The sequence below is a fragment of the Rhinoraja longicauda genome, chromosome 1, assembly GCF_053455715.1.
Source record: "Rhinoraja longicauda isolate Sanriku21f chromosome 1, sRhiLon1.1, whole genome shotgun sequence".
NCBI classification, from domain to species: domain Eukaryota; kingdom Metazoa; phylum Chordata; class Chondrichthyes; order Rajiformes; family Arhynchobatidae; genus Rhinoraja; species Rhinoraja longicauda.
Window position 1 is genome coordinate 3,000,882 of NC_135953.1, and position 26,533 is coordinate 3,027,414.

At 50.1% G+C, this 26,533-nt stretch overlaps 1 protein-coding gene across 1 annotated transcript; it reads right to left on the reverse strand.

The window, feature by feature from the left end:
• Nucleotides 1-6,946: 6,946 nt before the first annotated feature.
• LOC144598317 (hematopoietically-expressed homeobox protein hhex-like) lies at nucleotides 6,947-25,615 on the reverse strand. Its single transcript, XM_078408307.1, has 4 exons — nucleotides 25,258-25,615; nucleotides 16,747-16,925; nucleotides 13,195-13,245; nucleotides 6,947-8,063 (listed from the first exon to the last, which is right to left on the reverse strand). Exons 1-4 carry the CDS (start codon nucleotides 25,613-25,615, stop codon nucleotides 7,884-7,886), a joined length of 768 nt encoding a protein of 255 aa, XP_078264433.1. The 3' UTR covers nucleotides 6,947-7,883.
• Between the last annotated feature and the right edge of the window lie 918 nt (nucleotides 25,616-26,533).

Genomic DNA, 26,533 nt, shown 5'->3' on the forward strand with positions numbered 1-26,533 from the left:
CTGAACTATTCCAAAATGAATTTCATTTTACCTTGGTACAAATAAAGTACCATAAAATACCAAACTATTTATAATTTTATTGCGACGTATAAAATTGTAAAAGGACTGGACAAGCTAGATGCAGAAAAAACGTTCCCAATGTTGGGGGAGTCCAGAACCAGGGGCCACGCAGTCTCAGAATAAAGGAGAGGCCATTTAAAACTGAGTTGAGAAGAAACTTTTTCACCCAGAGAATTGTGAATTTGTGGAATTCTCTGCCACAGAGGGTAGTGGAGGCTAATTCACTGGATGGATTTAAAAGAGAGTTAGATAGAGCTCTAGGGGCTAGTGGAATCAAGCGATATGGGGAGAAGGCAGGCACGGGTTACTGATTGTGGATGATCAGCCATGACCACAATGAATGGCGGTGCTGGCTCGAAGGTCCAAATGGCCTCCTCCTGCACCTATTTTCTATGTTTCATACCATGTCCTATCTACACTAGTCCCACCTACCCGCATTTGGCCCCATATCCTTCTAAACCTATCCTATCAATGAACCTGTCCAAATAGACAATAGGTGCAGGAGTAGGCCATGTGGCCCTTCGAGCCAGCACCACCCTTCAATGTGATCATTGAATAGAGTCATAGAGTCATGCAGCATGGAAACAGGCCCTTCGGCCCAACTTGCCCACCCTGACCAAGGTGCCCCATCTACACCTTTGGCCCATATCCCTCTAAACCTCCCCTGATTTCGATTTCTGGACCACTGGGATCTCTTCTGGGCTAGGGGTGACTTGTACAAAAGGGACGGGTTGCATCTTAACAGCAGGGGGACAAACATTCTGGCAGGCAGGTTTGCTAGTGTGACACCTGTGGCTTTAAACTAAGTAGTGGGGGGGAGGGGTTAACAAATTGTGAATATGAAGATGAGGTAAAAGGGAATACAGGAGATATTGCAAAAGACTCTCGGAAGAATGGGAACAGAAGTTCTAGAGCGGAAAAGAAATTAAGGGCAGGGCCAATTGTGAACGATGTGAGAGAGGAGGTAAATACAGAAGTTAAAGTGTTGTACTTAAATGCGCGTAGTATAAAAAATAAAGTGGATGAGCTTGAGGCTCAGTTAGTCATGGGCAAGTATGATGTTGTAGGGGATCACTGAGACATGGTTACAAGAGGACCAGGGCTGGGAACTGAATATCCAGGGGTACACAACGTATAGAAAAGACAGACAGGTGGGCAGAGGGGGTGGGGTTGCTCTGATGGTAAGGAATGATATTCATTCCCTTGCAAGGGGGTGACATAGAATCAGGAGATGTTGAATCAGTATGGATAGAAATGAGAAATTGTAAGGGTAAAAAGACCCTAATGGGAGTTATCTATAGGCCCCCAAACAGTAGCCTCGACATAGGGTGCAAGTTGAATCAGGAGATAAAATTGGCGTGTCAAAAATGTAATGCTACTGTGGTTATGGGAGATTTCAACATGCAGGTAGACTGGGAAAATCAGGTTGGAAATGGACCCCCAGGAAAGAGAGTTTGTAGAGTGCCTTCGAGATGGATTCTTAGAACAGCTTGTACTGGAGCCTACCAGGGAGAAGGCAATTCTGGATTTAGTGTTGTGTAATGATCCTGATCTGATAAGGGGACTAGAGGTAAAAGAGCCATTAGGAGGCAGTGATCACAACATGATAAGTTTTACTCTGCAAATGGAAAGGCAGAAGGGAAAATCGGAAGTGTCGGTATTACAGTATAGCAAAGGGGATTACAGAGGCATGAGGCGGGAGCTGGCCAAAATTGATTGGAAGGAGGCCCTAGCAGGGAAGACGGTAGAACAGCAATGGCAGGTATTCCTGGGAATAATGCAGAGGTTGCAGGATCAATTTATTCCAAAGAGGTGGAAAGACTCTAAGGGGAGTAAGAGACACCTGTGGCTGACGAGGGAAGTCAGGGACAGCATAAAAATTAAGGAGAGGAAGTATAACATAGCAAAGAAGAGTGGGAAGACAGAGGATTGGGACTCTTTTAAAGAGCAACAAAAGTTAACTAAAAAGGCAATACGGGGAGAAAAGATGAGGTACGAGGGTAAACTAGCCAATAATATAAAGGAGGATAGCAAAAGTTTTTTTAGGTACGTGAAGAGGAAAAAAATAGTCACGGCAAATGTGGGTCCCTTGAAGACAGAAGCAGGGGAATTTATTATGGGGAACAAAGAAATGGCAGACGAGTTAAACCGTTACTTTGGATCTGTCTTCACTGAGGAAGATACACACAATCTCCCAAATGTTCTAGGGGCCGGAGAACCTAGGGTGATGGAGGAACTGAAGGAAATCCACATTAGGCAGGAAATGGTTTTGGGTAGACTGATGGGACTGAAGGCTGATAAATCCCCAGGGCCTGATGGTCTGCATCCCAGAGTACTTAAGGAGGTGGCTCTAGAAATAGTGGAAGCATTGGAGATCATTTTTCAATGTTCTATAAATTCAGGATCAGTTCCTGTGGATTGGAGGATAGCAAATGTTATCCCACTTTTTAAGAAAGGAGGGAGAGAGAAAACGGGGAATTATAGACCAGTTAGTCTGACATCAGTGGTGGGGAAGATGCTGGAGTCAATTATAAAAGACGAAATTGCTGAGCATTTGGATAGCAGTAACGGGATCATTCCGAGTCAGCATGGATTTACGAAGGGGAAATCATGCTTGACAAATCTACTGGAATTTTTTGAGGATGTAACTAGGAAAATTGACAAGGGAGAGTCAGTGGATGTGGTGTACCTCGACTTTCAGAAAGCCTTCGACATGGTCCCACATAGGAGATTAGTGGGCAAAATTAGGGCACATGGTATTGGGGGTAGGGTACTGACATGGATAGAAAATTGGTTGACAGACAGAAAGCAAAGAGTGGGGATAAATGGGTCCCTTTCGGAATGGCAGGCAGTGACCAGTGGGGTACCGCAAGGTTCGGTGCTGGGACCCCAGCTATTTACGATATACATTAATGACTTAGACGAAGGGATTAAAAGTACCATTAGCAAATTTGCAGATGATACTAAGTTGGGGGGTAGTGTGAATTGTGAGGAAGATGCAATAAGGCTGCAGGGTGACTTGGACAGGTTGTGTGAGTGGGCGGATACATGGCAGATGCAGTTTAATGTAGATAAGTGTGAGGTTATTCACTTTGGAAGTAAGAATAGAAAGGCAGATTATTATCTGAATGGTGTCAAGTTAGGAGGAGGGGGAGTTCAACGAGATCTGGGTGTCCTAGTGCATCAGTCAATGAAAGGAAGCATGCAGGTACAGCAGGCAGTGAAGAAAGCCAATGGAATGTTGGCCTTCGTAACAAGAGGAGTTGAGTATAGGAGCAAAGAGGTCCTTCTACAGTTGTACCGGGCCCTGGTGAGACCGCACCTGGAGTACTGTGTGCAGTTTTGGTCTCCAAATTTGAGGAAGGATATTCTTGCTATGGAGGGCGTGCAGCGTAGGTTCACTAGGTTAATTCCCGGAATGGCGGGACTGTCGTATGTTGAAAGGCTGGAGCGATTGGGCTTGTATACACTGGAATTTAGAAGGATGAGGGGGGATCTTATTGAAACATATAAGATAATTAGGGGATTGGACACATTAGAGGCAGATAACATGTTCCCAATGTTAGGGGAGTCCAGAACAAGGGGCCACAGTTTGAGAATAAGGGGTAGGCCATTTAGAACGGAGATGAGGAAGAACTTTTTCAGTCAGAGGGTGGTGAAGGTGTGGAATTCTCTGCCTCAGAAGGCAGTGGAGGCCAGTTCGTTGGATGCTTTCAAGAGAGAGCTGGATAGAGCTCTTGAGGATAGCGGAGTGAGGGGGTATGGGGAGAAGGCAGGAACGGGGTACTGATTGAGTGATCAGCCATGATCGCATTGAATGGCGGTGCTGGCTCGAAGGGCTGAATGGCCTACTCCTGCACCTATTGTCTATTGTCTATTGTCCCTGTACCTGTCCAAAAGTTGCCCCTTCAGGTTCTTATTAATACTTTCTCCTCTCTAAACTAAACCAAGCTAAACAAAACTAAACTAAACTAAAAACCCCTGCAGATGCCGGCTTACACCAAAGATGGAGACACCAAATGCTGGAGTAACTCAGCAGGACAGGCAGCATCTCTGGAGAGAAGGAATGGGTGACGCTTCGGGTCGTGATGGGTCTCAACCTTCTCTCCAGAGATGCTGCCTGTCCCGCTGAGTTACTCCAGCATTCTGTGTCTAAAATCCTGGTAACATCCTTTGTATATTCATATCATATCATATCATATATATACAGCCGGAAACAGGCCTTTTCGGCCCTCCAAGTCCGTGCCGCCCAGCGATCCCCGTACATTAACACTATCCTACACCCACTAGGGACAATTTTTACATTTACCCAGCCAATTAACCTACATACCTGTACGTCTTTGGAGTGTGGGAGGAAACCGAAGATCTCGGAGAAAACCCACGCAGGTCACGGGGAGAACGTACAAACTCCTTACAGTGCAGCACCCGTAGTCAGGATCGAACCTGAGTCTCCGGCGCTGCATTCGCTGTCAAGCAGCAACTCTACCGCTGCGCTACCGTGCCGCTACATTTATATGTAGATATATATATATATATATATATATATATATATAATGCACCTTTTCCAGTTTTGCAACCTTTATTCCATGCCTTCATTTGCTGCTGCTGTGTTGAAGCCAGCCTCTGGCTCGAGATTTGCATCTTTGTTCACACGGCAGCGCTGGTTATTGTGTTGTCCACGTCAGCCCCTTGCAGCGACCTGAGACACATCACTCCGCACATGTGTTCAGTTCCCATTCCCACACCGACCGTCCTGTCACTGAAAGGAAGCGTGCAGGTACAGCAGGCAGTGAAGAAAGCCAATGGAATGTTGGCCTTCATAACAAGAGGAGTTGAGTATAGGAGCAAAGAGGTCCTTCTGCAGTTGTACCGGGCCCTAGTGAGACCGCACCTGGAGTACTGTGTGCAGTTTTGGTCTCCAAATTTCAGGAAGGATATTCTTGCAATTGAGGGCGTGCAGCGTAGGTTTACTAGGTTAATTCCCGGAATGGCGGGACTGTCATGTGTTGAAAGACTGGAGCGACTAAGCTTTTATACACTGGAATTTAGAAGGATGAGAGGGGATCTTATCGAAACGTATAAGATTATTAAGGGGTTGGACAAGTTAGAGGCAGGAAACATGTTCCCAATGTTGGGGGAGTCCAGAACAAGGGGCCACACTTTAAGAATAAGGGGTAGGCCATTTAGAACTGAGATGAGGAAAAACTTTTTCAGTCAGAGAGTTGTGAATCTGTGGAAATCTCTGCCTCAGAAGGCAGTGGAGGCCAATTCTCTGAATGCATTCAAGAGAGAGCTAGATAGAGCTCTTAAGGATAGCGGAGTCAGGGGGTATGGGGAGAAGGCAGGAACGGAGTACTGATTGAGAATGATCAGCCATAATCACATTGAATGGCGGTGCTGGCTCGAAGGGCCGAATGGCCTACTCCTGCACCTATTGTCTATTGTCTATTGAATCTGGACGTGAGCGTCTGATGGGAGAAGGGAGAAGACTGGTCCTTGGGGTGAGACTGGTCCTTGATGATGCTACTGGCCTTGCCGAGGCAGCATGAGGTGTAGATGGAGTCGGTGGAAGGGAGGTTGGTTTGTGCGATGGTCTGGGCTGCGTCTACAATTCTCTGCAGTTTCTTGCGGTGTTGGATGGAGCTGTTCCCCAAACCGTGCTGTGATGCGTCCCGATAATCAACCTAGTAAACCTATGCTGTACGCCCTCAATAGCAAGAATATCCTTCCTCAAATTTGGAGACCAAAACTGCACACAGCACACAACATTCAGGAGCAGTTTCTTCCCGGCTGTTATCAGGCAACTGAACCATCCTCTCATCAACTGGAGAGCAGTTCTGATCTCACTTCTACCTCATTGGAGATCCTTGGACCATCTCGACTGGACTTTACCTTGCACTAAACGTTATTCCCTTTATCCCGTAATCTGTCCACTGTGGACGGCTGGATTGTAATCATGCATAGTCTTTCCGCTGGCTGAATAGCCCGCAACAAAAGCTTCTCACTGGACCTCAGTACACGTGACAATAAACTAAAATAAACATAGAAAATAGAACGTAGAACATACACCATAGACAACAAGCTCAACTGAACTGAACTACAACTGGGACCAGTGAACTTTGTAGCCACACAGCAAACTCACCAGAGTGCAAACACTCAATGAACTTATTGCCCCCTTGCCACCGGCCCTGCACGAATAGAGAACGGTTCTGCTTTTTTATTTCACTGAGCTATTGTTTAGACTTTAGACTTCACTTTACTCTTCACAGTTACAGTGCAGAAACAGGCCCCTCGGCCCACATCGTCCTCACCGACCAGCCATCACCCCGTACACTAACGCTATCTTACACACCAGACTCTGATTTCATGCAAAAAATGTAGAACTATTTGAGGAAGGACATCCTTGCTATTGAGGGCGTGCAGCGTAGGTTTACTAGGTTAATTCCCGGAATGGCGGGACTGTCATATGTTGAAAGACTGGAGCGACTAGGCTTGTATATGCTGGTTTATTCACAAAATGCTGGAGTAACTCAGCAGGTCAGGCAGCATCTCGGGAGAGAAGGAATGGGTGAGGTTTCGGGTCAAGACCCTTCGGACTTGTATATGCTGGAATACTGTGAAATAAATACCTTCGATTTTTACCAGCATCTGCAGTTATTTTCTTACACTTATGACGTGTGGCTGCGCCTAACGGCTGCGGCTCTCTGGCAGTCTTTGTCTTTTTTTTTTTTTTTTGTGTGTCGGTGTTGGGATTGTTTCTGTTTTTGGCTGTGTATGTGTGGGGGTGTGGTGTGGGGGTGTGGTGTGGGGTGGGGTGGGGGAAACCTTTCTTTTATTAGGTCTCTTCCCCGGGGCGCAGCTCGGCCGCGGGGCCTTCCATTGCTCGCGGGGCCTTCCAGCTCGGCCGCTGGACTTAACATCGCCGGCGCGGCTCGGCCGCGGGACCTAACAGTGCCCGGCGCGGCTCGGCCGCGGGGCCTTCCATCGCCCGGTATGGCCGCGGGACGGTTCAGTGCTCGGTGCGGCTCGGCCGCGGGGCCTTCCATCGCCCGGTGCGGCTCGGCTGCGGGACTTAACATCGCCGGCGCGGCTCGGCTCGGCTGCGGGACGTTTCAGTGCCCGGTGCGGCTCGGCCGCTGGACTTAACATCGCCGGCGCGGCTTGGCCGCGGGACGTTTCAGTGTCCGGTGCGACTCGGCCGCGGGACTTAGCAGCGGCCGCGGTGCCTTCCATCGCCCGGCGCGGCTCGGCCACTGGACTTAACATCGCCGGCGCGGCTCGGCCGCGGGACGTTTCAGTGCCCGGTGCGGCTCGGCCGTGGGGCCTTCCATCCCCTTGCGGGGGCTGTGCGTGTCGGTTGCCTCGGTAGGGGTCGAGCTGCCTGTCCGTGGGCGCGGGGGGGAAGAGAGTGGAAGTTTTGTTTCCTTCCATCACAGTGAGGGGGTGTTTGGAGTCACTGTGATGGATGTTGGTGTTGGGGTCGTGTGTCCTGTGTTCTTTTCTTTTTTGCTGTGTCTTGTGACTGCTGAAATTTTGTTCGGTATTTATACCGAATGACAATAAAGTTCTGTTATACTGTTATACTGCTATGTTATCTTCTGAAGACTCTAGGACCCGTGACACTGTTGTCATTCACATTTTAGACGGGGTTGAGGGAGAGACACACAGTGTGTTTGGGCCCTGTTCTCAGGGCAGGCGGTGAGGACGGGGTGATTGATGTTGTGCCGACCATCTCTTCAGGCGATCCTGTGCTGACGTCAAGTCCTCCTCTTGGCAAATCCACACCCGCCTCCACGCCACTGGCCGTGACGGGTCTTGGCCACTCAGACCCCCCTGGGAGTACCAGGGTCACGGGGGGGAAACTCCGACCCAACAATGTCTGCCTTCGCCTCTCGTGATCTCACCTCCAGCCCGGCTCTCGCGAGATCCTCCTGCCCAGCTTTGATCCACTGGGACTTCTCATCCTCGGGCAACTCCTGCGACACAGGAAGAATTGATGAAGGCTGTTTGGGAGCAATCAGGAGTTGGGAAGTCATGAGGTCATAGAGTGATACAGTGTGGAAACAGGCCCTTCGGCCCAACTCGCCCACACCGGCCCAACAATGTCCCAGCTACCCTAGTCACAGAGTGATACAGTGTGGAAGCAGGCCCTTCGGCCCAACTCGCCCACACCAGCCCAACAATGTCCCAGCTACACTATTCATAGAGTGATACAGTGTGGAAACAGGCCCTTCGGCCCAACTCGCCCACACTGGCCCAACAATGTCCCTGCTACACTAGTCCCACTTGCCTGCACTTGGTCCATATCCCTTCAAACCTGTCCCATCCATAGAAACATAGAAACATAGAAAATAGGTGCAGGAGTAGGCCATTCGGCCCTTCGAGCCTGCACCGCCATTCAATATGATCATGGCTGATCATTCAGCTCAGTAGCCTGTACCTGCCTTCTCTCCGTACCCCCTGATCCCTTTAGCAAAAAGGGCCACATCTAACTCCCTCTTAAATATAGCCAATGAACTGGCCTCAACTACCTTCTGTGGCAGAGAATTCCACAGACTCACCACTCTCTGTGTGAAGAAATGTTTTCTCATCTCGGTCCTAAAAGACTTCCCCCTTATCCTTAAGCTGTGACCCCTGGTTCTGGACTCCCCCAACATCGGGAACAATTTTCCCGCATCTAGCCTCTCCAACCCCTTAAGAATTTTATATGTTTCTATAAGATCCCCCCTCAGTCTTCTAAATTCCAGCGAGTACAAGCCCAGTCTATCTAGTCTTTCCTCATATGTAAGTCCCGCCATCCCAGGGATCAATCTGGTGAACCTTCTCTGTACTCCCTCTAAGGCAAGAACGTCTTTCCTCAGGTTAGGAGACCAAAACTGCACACAATACTCCAGGTGCGGTCTCACCAAGGCCCTGTACAACTGCAGCAGAACCTCCCTACTCCTAAACTCAAATCCTCTTGCTATGAATGCCAACATACCATTCGCTTTCTTCACTGCCTGCTGCACCTGCACGCTTGCTTTCAATGACTGGTGCACCATGACACCCAGGTCACGTTGCATCTCCCCTTCTCCCAATCGGTCACCATTCAGGTAATACTCTGCTTTCCTGTTCTTGCCGCCAAAGTGGATAACCTCACATTTATCCACATTATATTGCATCTGCCATGCATTTGCCCACTCGCCTAATCTATCCAAGTCACTCTGCAGCCTCCTAGCATCCTCCTCGCAGCTAACACTGCCACCCAGCTTCGTGTTATCCGCAGACTTAGAGATGTTGCATTCAATTCCCTCATCCAAATCATTAATATACACTGTAAATAACTGGGGTCCCAGCACTGAGCCTTGCGGTACCCCACTAGTCACTGCCTGCCATTCCGAAAAGGACCCGTTTATTCCTACTCTTTGCTTCCTGTCCGCCAACCAATTTTCTATCCACCTCAACACTGAACCCTCAATACCGTGTGCTTTAAGTTTGTACACCAATCTCCTATGTGGGACCTTGTCGAAGGCCTTCTGAAAGTCCAGATATAACACATCGACTGGTTCTCCCTTATCCACTCTACTAGTTACATCCTCGAAAAATTCTATAAGATTCGTCAGACATGATTTGCCTTTGGTAAATCCATGCTGACTTTGTCCGATGATTTCTCCACTTTCCAAATGTAATGCTATCACATCTTTAATAACTGACTCCAGCATTTTCCCCACTACCGATGTTAGGCTAACTGGTATCCATGTACCTGTCCAACTGTTTCTTAAACGATGGGGCAGTCCCAGCCTCAACTACCTCCTCTGGCAGCTTGTTCCATACACCCACCACCCTCTGTGTGAAAAAGCTACCCCTCAGATTCCTATTAAATCTTTCCCCCTTCACCTTGAACCTGTGTCCTCTGGTCCTTGATTCCCCTACTCTGGGTAAAAGACTGTGCATCTATTCCTCTCATGATTTTGTACACCTCTATAAGATCTCCCCTCATCCTCCTGCGCTCCATGGAATAGAGACCCAGCCTGCTCAACCTCTCCCTATAGCTCACACCCTCTAGTCCTGGCAACATCCTCGTACAGATAGAGGATAAAGGGAATAACATTTAGTGCAAGATAAACTCTAGTAAACTCCGATTAATGGTAGCCTGAGGGTCTCCAAGGGGGTATGTGAGGACCGCTCTCTCGTTGGTGAGAGGATGGTTCAGTTGCCTGATAACAGAAGAAACTGTCCCTGAATCTGGAGGTGTGCGTTTTCACACTTCTGGACCTCTTGCCTGATGGGAGAGGGGAGAAGAGGGAGTGGCCGGGGTGAGACTGGTCCTTGATGATGCTGCTGGCCTTGCCGAGGCAGCGTGAGGTGTAGATGGAGTCAATGGAAGGGAGGTTGGTTTGTCCGATGTTCTGGGCTGCGTCCACAATTCGCTGCAATTTCTTGCGGTCTTGGGTGGCGTTGTACTTTCTAACAAGTTGTTTGGGGGGTGGAGGTGGAAGCGGGCAGTGCGGGGCTAGGGAACGATAGGGCAGGAGGCCGTGGAGGGCAGATGGTCTGGGGAGGAGGTTGGAAGCAGGCAGTGAAGAAAGCCAATGGAATGTTGGCCTTCATAACGAGAGGAGTTGAGTATAGGAGCAAAGAGGTCCTTCTGCAGTTGTACAGGGCCTTAGTGAGACCGCACCTGGAGTACTGTGTGCAGTTTTGGTCTCCAAATTTGAGGAAGGATATTCTTGCTATTGAGGGCGTGCAGCGTAGGTTTACTAGGTTAATTCCCGCAATGGCGGGACTGTCGTATGTTGAAAGACTGGAGCGACTAGGCTTGTATACACTGGATTTTAGAAGGATGAGAGGGGATCTTATCGAAACGTATAAGATTATTAAGGGGTTGGACACGTTAGAGGCAGGAAACATGTTCCCAATGTTGGGGGAGTCCAGAACCAGGGGCCACAGTTTAAGAATAAGGGGTAGGCCATTTAGAACGGAGATGAGGAAAAACCTTTTCAGTCAGAGAGTTGTAAATCTGTGGAATTCTCTGCCTCAGAAGGCAGTGGAGGCCAAGTCTCTGAATGCATTCAAGAGAGAGCTAGGTAGAGCTCTGAAGGATAGAGGAATCAGGGGGTATGGGGAGAAGGCAGCACCTCTTGCCTGATGGGAAATATTGTGTGCACTGCAAGGATGGTTCCGCACACTTCTACTATCGTCTGTAGACTTCTAGACTTTAGAGATACACAGCGCGGAAACAGGGGAGAGTCAGTGGATGTGGTGTACCTCGACTTTCAGAAAGCCTTCGACAAGGTCCCACATAGGAGATTAGTGGGCAAAATTAGAGCACATGGTATTGGGGGTAGGGTACTGACATGGATAGAAAATTGGTTGACAGACAGAAAGCAAAGAGTGGGGATAAATGGGTCCCTTTCGGAATGGCAGGCAGTGACCAGTGGGGTACCGCAAGGTTCGGTGCTGGGACCCCAGCTATTGACGATATACATTAATGACTTAGATGAAGGGATTAAAAGTACCATTAGCAAATTTGCAGATGATACTAAGCTGGGGGGTAGTGCGAATTGTGAGGAAGATGCAATAAGGCTGCAGGGTGACTTGGACAGGTTGTGTGAGTGGGCGGATACATGGCAGATGCAGTTTAATGTAGATAAGTGTGAGGTTATTCACTTTGGAAGTAAGAATAGAAAGGCAGATTATTATCTGAATGGTGTCAAGTTAGGAAGAGGGGATGTTCAACGAGATCTGGGTGTCCTAGTGCATCAGTCACTGAAAGGAAGCATGCAGGTACAGCAGGCAGTGAAGAAAGCCAATGGAATGTTGGCCTTCATAACGAGAGGAGTTGAGTATAGGAGCAAAGAGGTCCTTCTACAGTTGTACCGGGCCCTGGTGAGACCGCACCTGGAGTACTGTGTGCAGTTTTGGTCTCCAAATTTGAGGAAGGATATTCTTGCTATTGAGGGCGTGCAGCGTAGGTTCACTAGGTTAATTCCCGGAATGGCGGGACTGTCGTATGTTGAAAGGCTGGAGCAATTAGGCTTGTATACACTGGAATTTAGAAGGATGAGGGGGATCTTATTGAAACATATAAGATAATTAGGGGATTGGACACATTAGAGGCAGGAAACATGTTCCCAATGTTGGGGGAGTCCAGAACAAGGGGCCACAGTTTAAGAATAAGGGGTAGGCCATTTAGAACGGAGATGAGGAAGAACTTTTTCAGTCAGAGAGTGGTGAAGGTGTGGAATTCTCTGCCTCAGAAGGCAGTGGAGGCCAGTTCGTTGGATGCTTTCAAGAGAGAGCTGGATAGAGCTCTTAAGGATAGCAGAGTGAGGGGGTATGGGGAGAAGGCAGGAACGGGGTACTGATTGAGAGTGATCAGCCATGATCGCATTGAATGGCGGTGCTGGCTCGAAGGGCTGAATGGCCCTCCTCCTGCACCTATTGTCTATTGTCTATTGTCTATTGTCTAAGTGTGAAAACGCACACCTCCAGATTCAGGGACAGTTTCTTCCTGGCTGTTATCAGGAAGAAACCAGAGAGCAGTGCTGAACTACAATCTACCTCATTGGTGACCCTCGGACTATCTTTGATCAGACTTTGCTGGCTTTACCTTGCACTAAACGTTATTCCCTTATCATGCATCTGTACACTGCGAACGCCTCGATTATAATCATGTATAGTCTTTCCGTTGGCACGGTGGCGCAGCGGTAGAGTTGTTGCCTCACAGCGAATGCAGCGCCGGAGACTCGGTTTCGATCCTGACTACGGGCGCTGTCTGTACGGAGTTTGAACGTTCTCCCCATGACCTGCGTGGGTTTTCTCCGAGATCTTCGGTTTCTTCCCACACTCCAAAGACGTGCAGGGTTTGTAGGTTAATTGGCTTGGTGTAAATGTAAAAAGTGTCCCCAGTGTGTGTAGGATAGTGTTAATGTGCGGGGATCGCTGGGCGGCGCGGACCCGGTGGGCCGAAAGGACCTGTTTCCGCCATGTTTCTCTAAACTAAAGTGACCAAAAAGCTTTTCACTGTACCTTTTCACTAATTGTTCCGTTTCAGGATCGGGGACAATCAAACACTCGTGATTCTCGTTATCCCGTCTTCTCTGCAGAGTTACAGAGTTGCAGAGAAGTGAGAAAGTTGAACAATCCGCGTACCTGCTTCATTCTCTGCCACTTTGCCCTTCTGTTCTGGAACCAAGTCTTCACCTGCAGAGGAAGGGAAGAAGTGAAGCATTAAAAAACAGAGAAAAAAGGTGCAGGAGTAGGCCATTTGGCCCTTCGAGCCAGCGCCGCCATTCAATATGATCTTGGCTGATTCCTAAGGGCTCAATCTAACACTCTCTTGAAAACATCCAGTGAATTGGCCTCCGCTGCCTTCTGTGGCAGAGAATTCCACAGATTCACGACTCTCTGGGTGAAGAGGTTTTTCCTCATCTCAGTCCTAAATGGCCTATCCCTTATTCTTCAACTGTGTGGCCCCTGGTTCTGGACTCCCCCAACATCGGGAACATGTTTCCTGCATCTAGCCTGTCCAATCCCTTAAGAATTTTACATGATTCTATAAGATCCCCTCTCATCCTTCTAAATTCCAGTGAAAACAAGCCCAGTCGATCCATTCTTTCATCATATATCAGCCCCACCATCCCAGGAATTAACCTGGTGAACCTACGCTGCACTCCCTCAATAGCAAGAATGTTCTTCCTCAAATTTAGAGACCAAAACTGCACACAATACTCCAGGTGTGGTCTCACCAGGGCCCTGTACAACTGCAGTAGGACCTCCTATATTCAAATCCTCTCGCAACGAAGGCCAACATGCCATTAACTTTCTTCACTGCCTGCTGTACCTGCATGTTTACTTTCAGTGACTGATGTACAAGCACACCCAGGTCTCGTTGCACCTCCCCTTTTCTTAATCTGACACCATTCAGATAATAATCTGCCTTCCTGTTCTTGCCACCAAAGTGGATAACCTCACATTTATCCACATTATACTGCATCTGCCATGCATCCGCCCACTCACACAACCTGTCCAAGTCACCCTGCAACCTCATAGCATCCTCCTCACAGCTCACACTGCCACCCAGCTTTGTGTCATCCGCAAACTTAGAGATGTTACGTTTAATTCCTTCGTCTAAATCGTTAATATATATTGTAAATAACTGGGGTCCCAGCACCGAGCCTTGCGGCACCCCACTAGTCACTGCCTGCCATTCTGAAAAGGACCCATTAATTCCTACTCTTTACTTCCTATCTGCCAACCAGTTCTCTATACAATTATACAATTATTCTCTATACAAGAAGGGTCTCGACCTGAAACATCACCCATTCCTTCTCTCCCGAGATGCTTCCTGACCTGCTGAGTTACTCCAGCATTTTGTGAATAAATCGATTTGTACCAGCATCTGCAGTTATTTTCTTATACTACTGGTTGCTCCACTGCGATTTCTCTTCGAGGTATGTCCACTTTGAAGAAGTTCTCCTCCTCTCTTCGACGAGAGTTTAGCAACATGCTCTCTCGCTGCTCCCCCTCTGTGATTTCTCCTGCCCTCCTACTCTACGACCACATTTTGACCCAGACTCGCTACCACAGCCACATCTGCTTCCTTGGGACTTGCCTGCATCTCCATCTTCTGCCTCGTGGTTTCCAGCTCCGTTTCCAGACCTCCCAATTCGGACCCAATCCGGACTACCGTCTCCAACAGACCATCTGCCACTTCTCTGAACAGTTTTTGTTCCGTGCCCTGCGTTGTACCCTGGCTGGGATGCGCAGGCACCAGCAGGCCCTCTCTCTGACTCTCCCACAGCTCCGGGCCTCACTAACCCACACCTGCAACGGGCCCCAACTATACTTCATCCTACGTCGGATCCATGCCCTCAACACTCGATTCTTCACCTACCTGGACTCCACCAAAAAAAGGAAGAAGGGTCTCGACCCGAAACGTCACCCATTCCTTCTCTCCCGAGATGCTGCCTGACCTGCTGAGTTACTCCAGCATTTTGTGAATAGTTCTCTATACAATGTCAATACCCTACCCCCACTACCACGTGCTCTAATTTCTCACACTAATCTCTTGTGTGGGATCTTTTTGGAGTATTGTGAGCAATTTTAGGCACCATATGATGTTTTGGGATCTTCATGAGAGGAATAGATCGGGTGGATGCACAGAGTCTCTTGCCCAGAGTAGGGGAATCGAAGACCAGAGGACATAGGTTCAAGGTGAAGGGGAAAAGATTTAATAGGAATCCGAAGGGTAACTTTCTCAGACAGAGGGTGGTGGGTGTATGGAATAAACTGCCAGAGGAGGTAGTTGAGGCTGGGGTTATCCCAACGTTTAAGAAACAGTTGGACAGGTACATGGATAGGACAGGTTTGGAGGGATATGGACCAAGAAAAGGCAAGTGGGACTATTATAACTGGGACCTTGTTGGCCGGTGTGGGCGAGTTGGGCTGAAGGGCCTGTTTCCATTTTGTATCAATCTATGACTCTATGACTCAGCGGGTCAGGCAGCATCTCTGGAGAACACGGATAGGTGACGTTTCACAGAGTGCTGGAGTAACTCAGCGGGTCAGGCAGCATCTCTGGAGAACATGGATAGGTGACGTTTCACAGAGTGCTGGAGTAACTCAGCGGGTCAGGCAGCATCTGTGGAGAACATGGATAGGTGACGTTTCACAGAGTGCTGGAGTAACTCAGCGGGTCAGGCAGCATCTGTGGAGATACAGGATGGGTGATGTTTCGGGTCTGAAGAAAAGTCCCAACCCAAAACATGACCTATCAATTTTCTCCAGAGATCTAAACCAAGCAAAGCTAAGCCAAGCTAAGCTAAAACCAAACTAAATTAAACTAAGCTAAACTAAACCAAACTAAGTCCTAATTTTTTCCTTGTCTTTCTCCTGTACTAACATGATCATTGTTACCCGACTGGCTCGGTAGATTCATGGGCATTCCCCTCCCCCCCTCCCCTCGTCTCCCCCCCCCTCATCCCCACCCCCCTTGTCGTACCCCCCGCATTCCCCCCCCACTGTCATCCCCACCCCCTTTGTTTTACCCCCCCATTCCCTCCCTCGTCTTCCCCCCACCTAGGTTTGCCAACTTCCTCACTCACTCCCAAATAAGGGACAAGGTGACGTCACCACCCCGCGCCCCACGTGACCTCACCCAGCCAGCGGGCATGTGCTCCCGCTCCACCAATGGCGGTCACCCGGGCCGAGAGGCGGGTTGCTACACAACCTCCGTTAGGTGGCGCTCGGGCCTCCGGGCCTACACTGTCCGGGCCTACAGCGGCCCCCGTGCTACAGTGTCCGGGCCTAAAGTGTTCGGGCCTACAGTGTCCGGGCCTACAGTGTCTGGGGCCTACAGTGTCCGGGCCTACAGTGTCCGGGCCTACAGCGTCCGGGCCTACAGCGTCCGGGCCTACAGCGCCGTCCGGGCCTACAGTGTCCGGGCCTACAGTGTCCGGGCCTACAGTGTCCGGGCCTACAGTGTCCGGGCCTACAGTGTCCGGGCCTACAGTGTATGCGTCCTACAGCAACCGGGCCTACAGCGCCGTCCGGGCCTAATACGGGACAAGGGCGGTCCCGTACGGGACAAACCAATTTAGCCCAAAATACGTGATGTCCCGGCTAAAACGGGACAGTTGGCAACCCTATCCATTCCCCCCCTCGTCTCCCCCCTCGACTCCCCCCCACCCCTCACTCACTCACCTGCCTCTCACTGAGCTGTAGGCCTCTGCCCAGCCGCATCCTCTCGGGGGGCGTGAGGTACTTTTGCTTCCCAAACACCTTCATCAGCTCGAGGGTCTGGTTGGTGGAAAACCTCACCTGGCCACCTTTCCTCTTGTATAAGGCGCGCGATGAGAACGGGTTCCAGAAATACGCCCTGCCTGCGGGAATTGGACAAACATAGAGACATAAACAATAGGTGCAGGAGGAGGCCACTTGGCCCTTTGAGCCAGCACCGCCATGCATTGTGATCATGGCTGATCATCCACAATCAGTAACCCGTTCCTGCCTTCTCCCCATATCCCTTGATTCCACTAGCCCCTAGAGATCTATCTAACTCTCTTTTAAATTCATCCATTGAATTTGCCTCCACTGCCTTCTGTGGCAGAGAATTCCACAAATTCACAACTCTCTGGGTGAAAATTTTCTTCTCACCTCAGTTTTAAATGGCCTCCCCTTTATTCTTAGATTGTGGCCCCTGGTTCTGGACTCCCCCAACATTGGGAACATTTTTCCTGCATCGAGCTTGTTCAGTCCTTTTATAATTTTATACGTCTCTATAAGATCCCCTCTCATCCTTCTACACTTCAGTGAATACAGGCCCAGTCTTTCCAATCTTTCCTCATATGACAGTCCCGCCGTCCCAGGGATTAACCTGGTGAACCTACGCTGCACTCCCTCAATAGCAAGAATGTCCTTCCTCAAATTTGGAGACCAAACGTGCACACAATACTCCGGGTGCGGTCTACAACTCCGGGTGCAGTGTGCACTGTACAACTGCAGAAGGACCTCTTTGCTCCAAGACTCAACTCCTCTTGTTATGAAGGCCAACATGCCTTTGGCTTGCTTCACTGCCTGCTATACCTGCACGCTTACTTCCAGTGACTGGTGTACAAGGACACCCAGGTCTCGTTGCACTTCCCCTTTACCTAATCTGACACAATTGAGATAATAACCAGCCTCCTTATTTTTGCTGCCAAAGTGGATAACCTCACATTTATCTACATGATACTGCATCTGCCACGCATCTACCCACTCACTCAATCTGCACAAGTCACCCTGCAACCTCCTAACATCCTCTTTGCCGTTCACACTGCCACCCAGCTTTGTGTTACTCCAGGTCTTTGTGTATTTCCCAAGTCAAGTCAGATCACAGCAATCTGCAAATTGCCCCACACTCTGAACACTGTTTGCAAAAGTAGTTCCCCTTTTCTAAGTTGACCACAATAGCCCCAAACAACACCCGATTACCATAATTGCCCATATACTAGCCTGCAACAAGGAGATAAGTTCCTGCCAACACTTGGCAGCTCGTTACCCGTGTTCAAACACTTCCTGCAAGCTGAAAACCCGATGTTTAAATATATACGATCTTTATTCAAAGTATCACAAAATGCTGGAGTAACTCAGGCAGGCCAGGAGAGAGGGAATGGGTGAGGATTCGGGTCGAGACCCTTCTTCAGACTGATGTTGTCCAAGAATCACGATCAACTGGAAGAATACTCAAGAAGCTACTTTCTTTCTAAAAACAGTCCCGAGAGAAAACAAAGCCAATCTCGCAAAAGTCCTGCTCCGTTTTTTTTGTAGTTACTCTCGTTGCGAATCGCATCAACAAAATTGGGGGAGGGTGTTCGCTGGGCCTAAAGCGAGGGGGGGGGGGGGGGGGGGGGGGGGTAGGGTAGAAGGGGGTGTGAACGTTATCCTGTCATATTGTGACGCCCTGGTTAGACAGAAAGGGGAACCAAGCAGCACAGTCTGGGGCTTGGACTGGATGTAGGAGGGGGTGGCAAGTGGAAGGTGCAACGCTATAGTCCAAGATCTGCACACCACAGAAACAGGCCCTTCTTAACTTCATACCTTTAGTTGAGTTTAGTTTAGAGACACTGCGCGGAAACAGGCCCTTCGGCCCACCGAGTCCGTGCCGACCAGTGATCAGCGATCCCCGCATATTAACACTATCCTACACCCACTATTCTACAATTTCTATATTTCCCATTAGGCGACGTAGGCCCGGACTCTGTAGGCCCGGTAGGCCCGGACACTGTAGGGCCAGACTCTGTAGGCCCGGACACTGTAGGCCCGGACACTGTAGGCCCGGACGCTGTAGTCCCGGTGGCTGTAGGCCCGGACGCTGTAGGCCCGGACGCTGTAGGGCCGGACTCTGTAGGCCCGGACGCTGTAGGCCTGGACGCTGTAGGGCCGGACTCTGTAGGCCCGGACGCTGTAGGCCCGGACGCTGTAGGCCCGGATGCTGTAGGCCCGGACTGTGTAGGTCTGAACACTGTAGACCTGGGAGCCGCTGTAGGTCTGGATAGTGTAGGCCCGGACACTGTAGGCCCAGACGCTGTAGGCCCGGACGCTGTGGGCCCGGACACTGTAGGCCCGGACGCTGTAGGCCCGGACGCTGTAGGCCCGGACACTATAGGCCCGGACACTGTAGGCCCGGGGACTACTGCAGGACCAGACACTGTAGGCCTGGACAGTGTAGGTCCGGAGGCCCGGGCGGCCGCCATTGGTGGAGCGGGAGCACGTGGCCGCTGGCTGGGTGAAGTCTCGTGGGGCACGGGGCAGTGACGTCACCTTGTCCTTGTCCTTTATTTGGGAGTGAGATAGTTGGCACCCCGACCTACAAACCTGCATGTCTTTGGAGTGTGGGAGGAAACCGAAGAAATCGGAGAAAACCCACGCAGGTCACGGTGAGAACGTACAAACTCCGTACAGACGGCGCCCGTAGTCAGGATCAAACCTGCGTCTCCGGCGCTGCATTCGCTGTAAGGCAGCAACTCTACCGCCGCCCCTCAATACTCAATCCCTCCAAGTCAATCCATATCCCTCCACACCTAGCATATCTATGTGCCTATCCAAACGTCTCTTAAACATCACTATCGTATCTGCCTCGACCACCACCCCTGGCAGTGCGTTCCAGGCCCCCAACACCCTCCGTGTACTCTGGATGTACCAGAGTGAGGGTTATTTAGAACGGATGATTCATAAAATCATAAGCAAGCGGGCAAGATCATCTCTGAGCCCTCTCACCCTGGCCACAAACTCTTCGAAGCACTTCCCTCTGGAAGACGACTCAGGATTGTCAAAGCAGCCACAGCCAGACATAAAAACAGCTTTTTTCCACGAGTGATAATTCTACTCAATAACCAAAGTCTGTAGTCTCTTTTTTGCTCTGGTTTATTTTCCCCCACATGTTTAGACCGTAATGTTGTATCCTTATTGCTTTGATGTGTTTATGCTTTATTCTTAATTGTTAACTGTATGGTTGTGTTGTCATTTGTGAGCGGAGCACCAAGGCACATTACTTGTAGTCCGAAGAAGGGTCTCGACCCGAAACGTCACCCATTCCTTCTCTCCTGAGATGCTGCCTGACCTGCTGAGTTACTCCAGCATTTTGTGAAATAAACACATTCCTTGTATATGCACATACTTGGCCAATAAACTTATTCATTCATTCATAAGTTCTAGGAGCAGAATAAGGCCTTTCGGCCCATCGAGTCTACTCCACTATTCAATCGTGGCTGATCTATCTCTCCCTCCTAACCCCATTCTCCTGCCTTCTCCTCAAAACCCCTGACACCTGCACTAATCAAGAACCTATCTATCTCTGCCTCAAAAATATCCACTGACGTCCTCCACAGCCTTCCGTGGCAAAGATTTCCACAGATTCACCACCCTCTGACTGAAGAAATTCCTCCTCGTCTCCTTCCTAAAGGAACGTCCTTTAATTCTGAGGCCGTGACCTCTGGTCCTAGACTCTCCCACTAGTGGAAACATCCTCTCCGTAGCCATTCACTATTTGGCAAGAATGAAATGTAACCCTCATCCCCCCCCCCATCCTTCTAAACTCCAGCTGAGTACAGGCTCAGTTCCGTCAAGCGCTCATCATAGGTTAACCCACTCATTCCTGGGATCATTCTCATAAACCTCCTCTGGACCCTCTCCAGAGCCAACACATCCTTCCTCAGATATGGGGCCCAAACACCGCTCACATTGCTCCACATGCAGCCTGACCAGCGCCTTATAGAGCCTCAGCATTACATCCCTGTTGTTTATACTCTGGTCCTCTCGAAATAAATGCTGGCGTTGCATTTGCCTTCCTCCCACCCCAGCTCTGCTTCCACAGATGGCCTTCGTCGGTGACAGAATGGAAATTTTAGAACTGAGTAACGCCAACCGTGGGAGAGATAGATCAGCCATGATTGAATAGCGGAGTGGGCTCGATGGGCCGAATGGCCTTATTCTGCTCCTGCAACTCATGATTTTGTGAATCACCCGTTCTAAATAACCCTCACTCTGATACATCCAGAGTTCACAATAGACAATAGACAATAGGTGCAGGAGGAGGCCATTCGGCCCTTCGAGCCAGCACCACCATTCAATGTGATCATGGCTGATCATTCTCAATCAGTACTCCGTTCCTGCCTTCTCCCCATACCCCCTGACTCCGTTATCCTTAAGAGCTCTATCTAGCTCTCTCTTGAATGCATTCAGAGAATTGGCCTCCACTGCCTTCTGAGGCAGAGAATTCCACAGATTTACAACTCTCTGACTGAAAAGGTTTTTCCTCATCTCCGTTCTAAATGGCCTACCCCTTATTCTTAAACTGTGGCCCCTGGTTCTGGTCTCCCCCAACATTGGGAACATGTTTCCTGCCTCTAACGTGTCCAATCCATTAATAATCTTATACGTTTCGATAAGATCCCCTCTCATCCTTCTAAATTCCAGTGTATACAAGCCCAGTCGCTCCAGTCTTTCAACATACGACAGTCCCGCCATTCCGGGAATTAACCCAGTAAACCTACGCTGCACGCCCTCAATAGCAAGAATATCCTTCCTCAAATTTGGAGACCAAAACTGCACACAGTACTCCAGATGCGGTCTCACTAGGGCCCTGTACAACTGCACACAGTGCTCCAGGTGTGGTCTCACTAGGGCCCTGTACAACTGCACACAGTACTCCAGGTGTGGTCTCACTAGGGCCCTGTACAACTGCACACAGTACTCCAGGTGCGGTCTCGCTAGGGCCCTGTACAACTGCACACAGTACTCCAGGTGCGGTCTCACTAGGGCCCTGTACAACTGCACACAGTACTCCAGGTGTGGTCTCACTAGGGCCCTGTACAACTGCACACAGTACTCCAGGTGTGGTCTCACTAGGGCCCTGTACAACTGCACACAGCACTCCAGGTGTGGTCTCACTAGGGCCCTGTACAACTGCACACAGTACTCCAGGTGTGGTCTCACTAGGGCCCTGTACAACTGCACACAGTACTCCAGGTGTGGTCTGGAGGGTGGTGGGGACCTGGAACGCGCTGCCAGTTTATCTCGAAACTAAACTAAACTAAATAACACAGGAAATGCAATATTTAGCTCTGAAAGCAAAACAAAGGCACTGTGATGGAACATAGCGGCTTTCGAGATAAGCAAGTGGTCAAAACTATTGGTGCTAATACAACCGTACCAGAAAATAACATTACGTATAAAATGATGAAAGGACTGGACAAGCTAGATGCAGGAAAAATGTTCCCAATGTTGGGGGAGTCCAGAACCAGGGGCCACAGTCTAAGAATAAAGGGGAGGCCGTTTAAAAATGAGATGAGAAAAAAACGTTTTCACCCAGAGAGTTGTGAATTTGTGGAATTCTCTGCCACAGAAGGTAGTGGAGGCCAATTCACTGGATGGATTTAAAAGAGAGTTAGGTAGAGCTCTAGGGGCTAGTGGAATCAAGGGATATGGGGAGAAGGCAGGCACGGGTTACTGATTGTGGATGATCAGCCATGATCACAATGAATGGCGGTGCTGGCTCGAAGGGCCGAATGGCCTCCTCCTGCACCTATTTTCTATGTTTCTATCAACGATAGCAATTACACAGACGTTCAACGGAGGAGGGAGGTGGGTGTATGGAACGAGCTGCCGGAGGTGGTAGTTGAGGCAGGGACTATCTCGCCCTTGAAGAAGCATTTAGGCAGGATAGGACAGGTTTAGAGGGATATGGGCCAAACACAGGCAGGTGAGACTAGCGTAGATGGGACATGTTTGCTGTTGTGTGCAAGTTGGGTCGAAGGGCCTGTTTCCACACTGTATGACTCTATGACGCTCGAAGTTTAGTTTAGTTTAGTTTATTGTCACATGTGCCGAGGTACAGTGAAAAGTATTTTGTAGCGTGCATTCCAGTCAGCAGAAAGACTATAGGTGTTTAGGGCGGTAGAGTTGCTGCCTTACAGCGAATGCAGCGCCGGAGACCCGGGTTCCATCCCGACTACGGGCGCTGTCTGTACGGAGTTTGTACGTTCTCCCCGTACGTTGACCTGCCTGGGTTTTCTCCGAGATCTTCGGTTTCCTCCCACACTCTAAAGACGTGCAGGTTTGTAGGTTATTTGGCTTGGGAAATGTAGAAATTGTCCCTAGTGGGTGTAGGATAGTGTTAGTGTGCGGGGATCGCTGGTCGGCGCGGACCCGGTGGGCCGAAGGGCCTGTTTCCGTGCTGTACCTCGAAACTAAACTAAACTAAAACTGAAGAATGGTCTCGACCCGAAACGTCACCCATTCCTTCTCTCCTGAGATGCTGCCTGACCTGCTGAGTTACTCCAGCATTTTGTGAATAAATACCTTCAATTTGTACCAGCATCTGCAGTTATTTTCTTACACTAAAACTAAACTAATCAAGTCGTCCAGTGTGCAAATACAGGATAAACTTAATAACATTTAGTACAAGATAAAGTCCAGTAAAGTACGATGTTCCCTCTCCCACTAGGATGTCTCCACTAGTGGGAGAGTCTAGGACCAGAGGGCATAGCCTCAGAGTAAAAGGACGTACCTTTAGGAAAGAGATGAGCAAGAATTTCTTCAGCCAGAGGGCGGTGAATCTGTGGAACTCATTGCCACAGAAGGCTGTGGAGGCCAAGTCAGTGGGTATTTATAAAGAGGGGATTTACAGATTGTTGATTAGTACGGGTGTCAGGGGTTATGGGGAGAAGGCAGGAGAATGGGGTTGAAAGGGAAAGATAATTTAGTTCAGTTTAGTTTATTTTCACATGTACCGAGGTACAGTGAAAAGCCGTTGTAGCGTGCTATCCAGTCAGTGGAAAGGCTATACACAATTACAATCAAGCCATTCACTGTGTACAGATACAGGATAAAGGGAACACCATTTAGTGCAAACTAAAGTCCAGTAAAATCTGATTAAAGGTAGTCCAATAGTCACCAATGAGGTAGATAGTAGTTCAGCACTGCTCTCTGGTTGTGGTAGGATGGTTCAGTTGCCTGATAGCAGCTGGGAAGAAACTGCCCCAGAATCTGGAGGTGTGCGTTTTCACACTTCTGTACCTCTTGCCTGATGGGAGAGGGGAGAAGAGGGAGTGGCCGGGGGTGAGACTGGTCCTTGATAAATCAGCCATGTTTGAATGACGGAACAGTCTCGATGGACCGAATGGTTTAATTCAGCACAAGATCTTGCCAGGACTCGAGGGCTTGAGGTTGGACAGGCTAGGACTCGATTCCATGGAGTGCAAGAGTATGAGGGGTTGATCTTACAGTGCCCTCCATAATTACAGTCCCGCCATTCCGGGAATCAACCTCGTGAACCTACCCCTTATTCTTAAACTGTGGCCCCTGGTTCTGGCCGTGTGGGCACGTGGGCACGTGGGCGTGATCAGGCCCGCATAAAGTCGCATTTTGCCCGTTCCGGCCCGTGACCTAAAATGAGTTTGACGCCCCTGGTTTAGAGGGATGTGGGCCAAATGCAGGCAAATGGGACCCAAGGTCAACATGGATGAGATGGGCCGAAGGGGCTGTTTGGCTCTGTGGCAATGACGACTCCCTCATCTTATAACTATCTGCTGCCAATATGAACAAGAAATGTGACAGGCGTTCAGTTTAAAAATAGACAACTTTTCTCTCCCTTGTTTGACCGTTAATATGCAGAAGTCAACATCTCTCTATCTCCCCTCCTCTCTCCCCCCTCCTCTCTCCCCCTCCTCTCACCCCTTCCTTCCTCCCTCTCCCCCTTCCCCTCCTCCCTCTTCCCTTCCTTCCTCCCCTCTCCCCTCCTCCCCTCCTCCCTCTCCACGCTCCCTCCTCCTCCCTCTTCCCTTCTCCCCCTTCCCTCCCTCTCCCTCCCCTCCTCTCTCCCCCTCTCCCTCTTTTCCTCTCACCCCTCCCTCCCTCTCTCCCCTCCTCCCTCCCTCTCTCCCCTCCTCCCTCTCCCCCCCTTCCCCTCCTCCCTCTCTCTCCCTCTTCCCTCTCTCCCTCATCTCCCCCCTCCTCTCCCCTCTCCTTCTCCCTCTCCCCTCTCCCTCTCCCTCTCTCCCTCCTCCTCTCCCCTCTCTCTCCCCCTCCCTCTCTCCCTCTCCTCCCCTCTTCCCCTCTCCCCGTCTCCTCTCACCCTCTCCCCCCCTTTTCCCCTCTCCCAGATTCATCTCCCCCGCCTCTCCCCTCTTCCCCCCTCCTTCTCCATCCCCCCTCCCTCACCCTCCCCCCTCTCACCTTGTCCCAGAGGTGTGATGCGATGTCGCCGGAGTTGCCCTTGAGCCGGGCTGTCGGTGAGGAGCGGAGACCTGCACAGGTAGGGGGACAGGGCGGGGTGCCCGGGACCCGTGTCGGGGTTCAAGGCACCGCTGTAGCGGGCTGGCGGCGGAGCAGAGGCGGTGGGGAGCTGGCGGGACCGGGAGCGGGACCGGGAGCCGATCCCACCAACGTCCCGTCCCAGGATGTCCTGGATGTAAAAGGGCGTGGGAAGGCCGGAGCTGGGGCTGGGGCCGGGGCTGGGGCTGGGGCTGGGGCTGGGGCTGGAGCTGGGGGGGAGAGGGGACATCTCGATGTGCCAGGGCGCGGGGAACTGCATGACACTCTTCACAACACCCCACACAACCTCTCAAAACAAAACCAACCAACGTGTCAACCCAGTTCCCTCTACACTCACCACACGCTGGGCGGGGACTTGTTGATCCAAACACGTCCAAACACCAGGGTTTGTGTAAGAAAATAACTGCAGACGCTGGTACAAATCGAAGGTATTTATTCACAAAATGCTGGAGTAACTCAGCAGGTCAGGCAGCATCTCTGGAGAGAAGGAATGGGTGACGTTTGGGTCGGGTTTCGGGTCCAAGACAGGGTTCACAAGTTATCGCAGTAGAACTCGGCCCATCGAGTCTACTCCACTATTCGATCATGGCTACACTCTGCCTCCCAATCGCCAGCACCGCCATTCATTGTGATCATGGCTGATCATCCACAATCAGTAACCCGTGCCTGCCTTCTCCCCATAACCATTGATCGAGAACTTGTCTGTCTCTGCCTTAAAATGTATCTATCTACTGACCCGGCCTCCACAGCCCTCTGTGGCAATGTGTTCCACAGATTAGATAGAGCTCTAGGGGTTAGTGGAATCAAGGGATATGGGGAGAAGGCAGGCACGGGTTACTGATTGTGGACGATCAGCCGTGATCACAATGAATGGCGGTGCTGGCTCGAAGGGCCAAATGGCCTCTTCCTGCACCTGGATCTTATCAAAACATATAAGATTACTAAGGGATTGGACACGTTAGAGGCAGGAAACATGTTTCCAATGTTGGGGGAGTCCAGAACCAGGGGCCACAGTTTACGAATAAGGGGTAGTCCATTTAGAACGGAGATGAGGAAAAACGTTTTCAGTCAGAGAGTTGTGAATCTGTGGAATTCTCTGCCTCAGAAGGCAGTGGAGGCCAATTCACTGAGTGCATTCAAGAGAGAGCTAGATAGAGCTCTTAAGGATAGCGGAGTC

Bases quoted from the DNA above. Each gene is read 5' to 3' on its own strand.
- LOC144598317 (XM_078408307.1), bottom strand. From the start codon at position 25,615: ATGCAGTTCCCCGCGCCCTGGCACATCGAGATGTCCCCTCTCCCCCCC. The intron at 13,246-16,746 runs GTGAGTGAGTGA...CTTCCTCTGCAG, and splicing joins TACAGCTCAGTGAGAGGCAG to GTGAAGACTTGGTTCCAGAA. The intron at 8,064-13,194 runs GTACGCGGATTG...GCTCCCAAACAG, and splicing joins AGTGGCAGAGAATGAAGCAG to CCTTCATCAATTCTTCCTGT.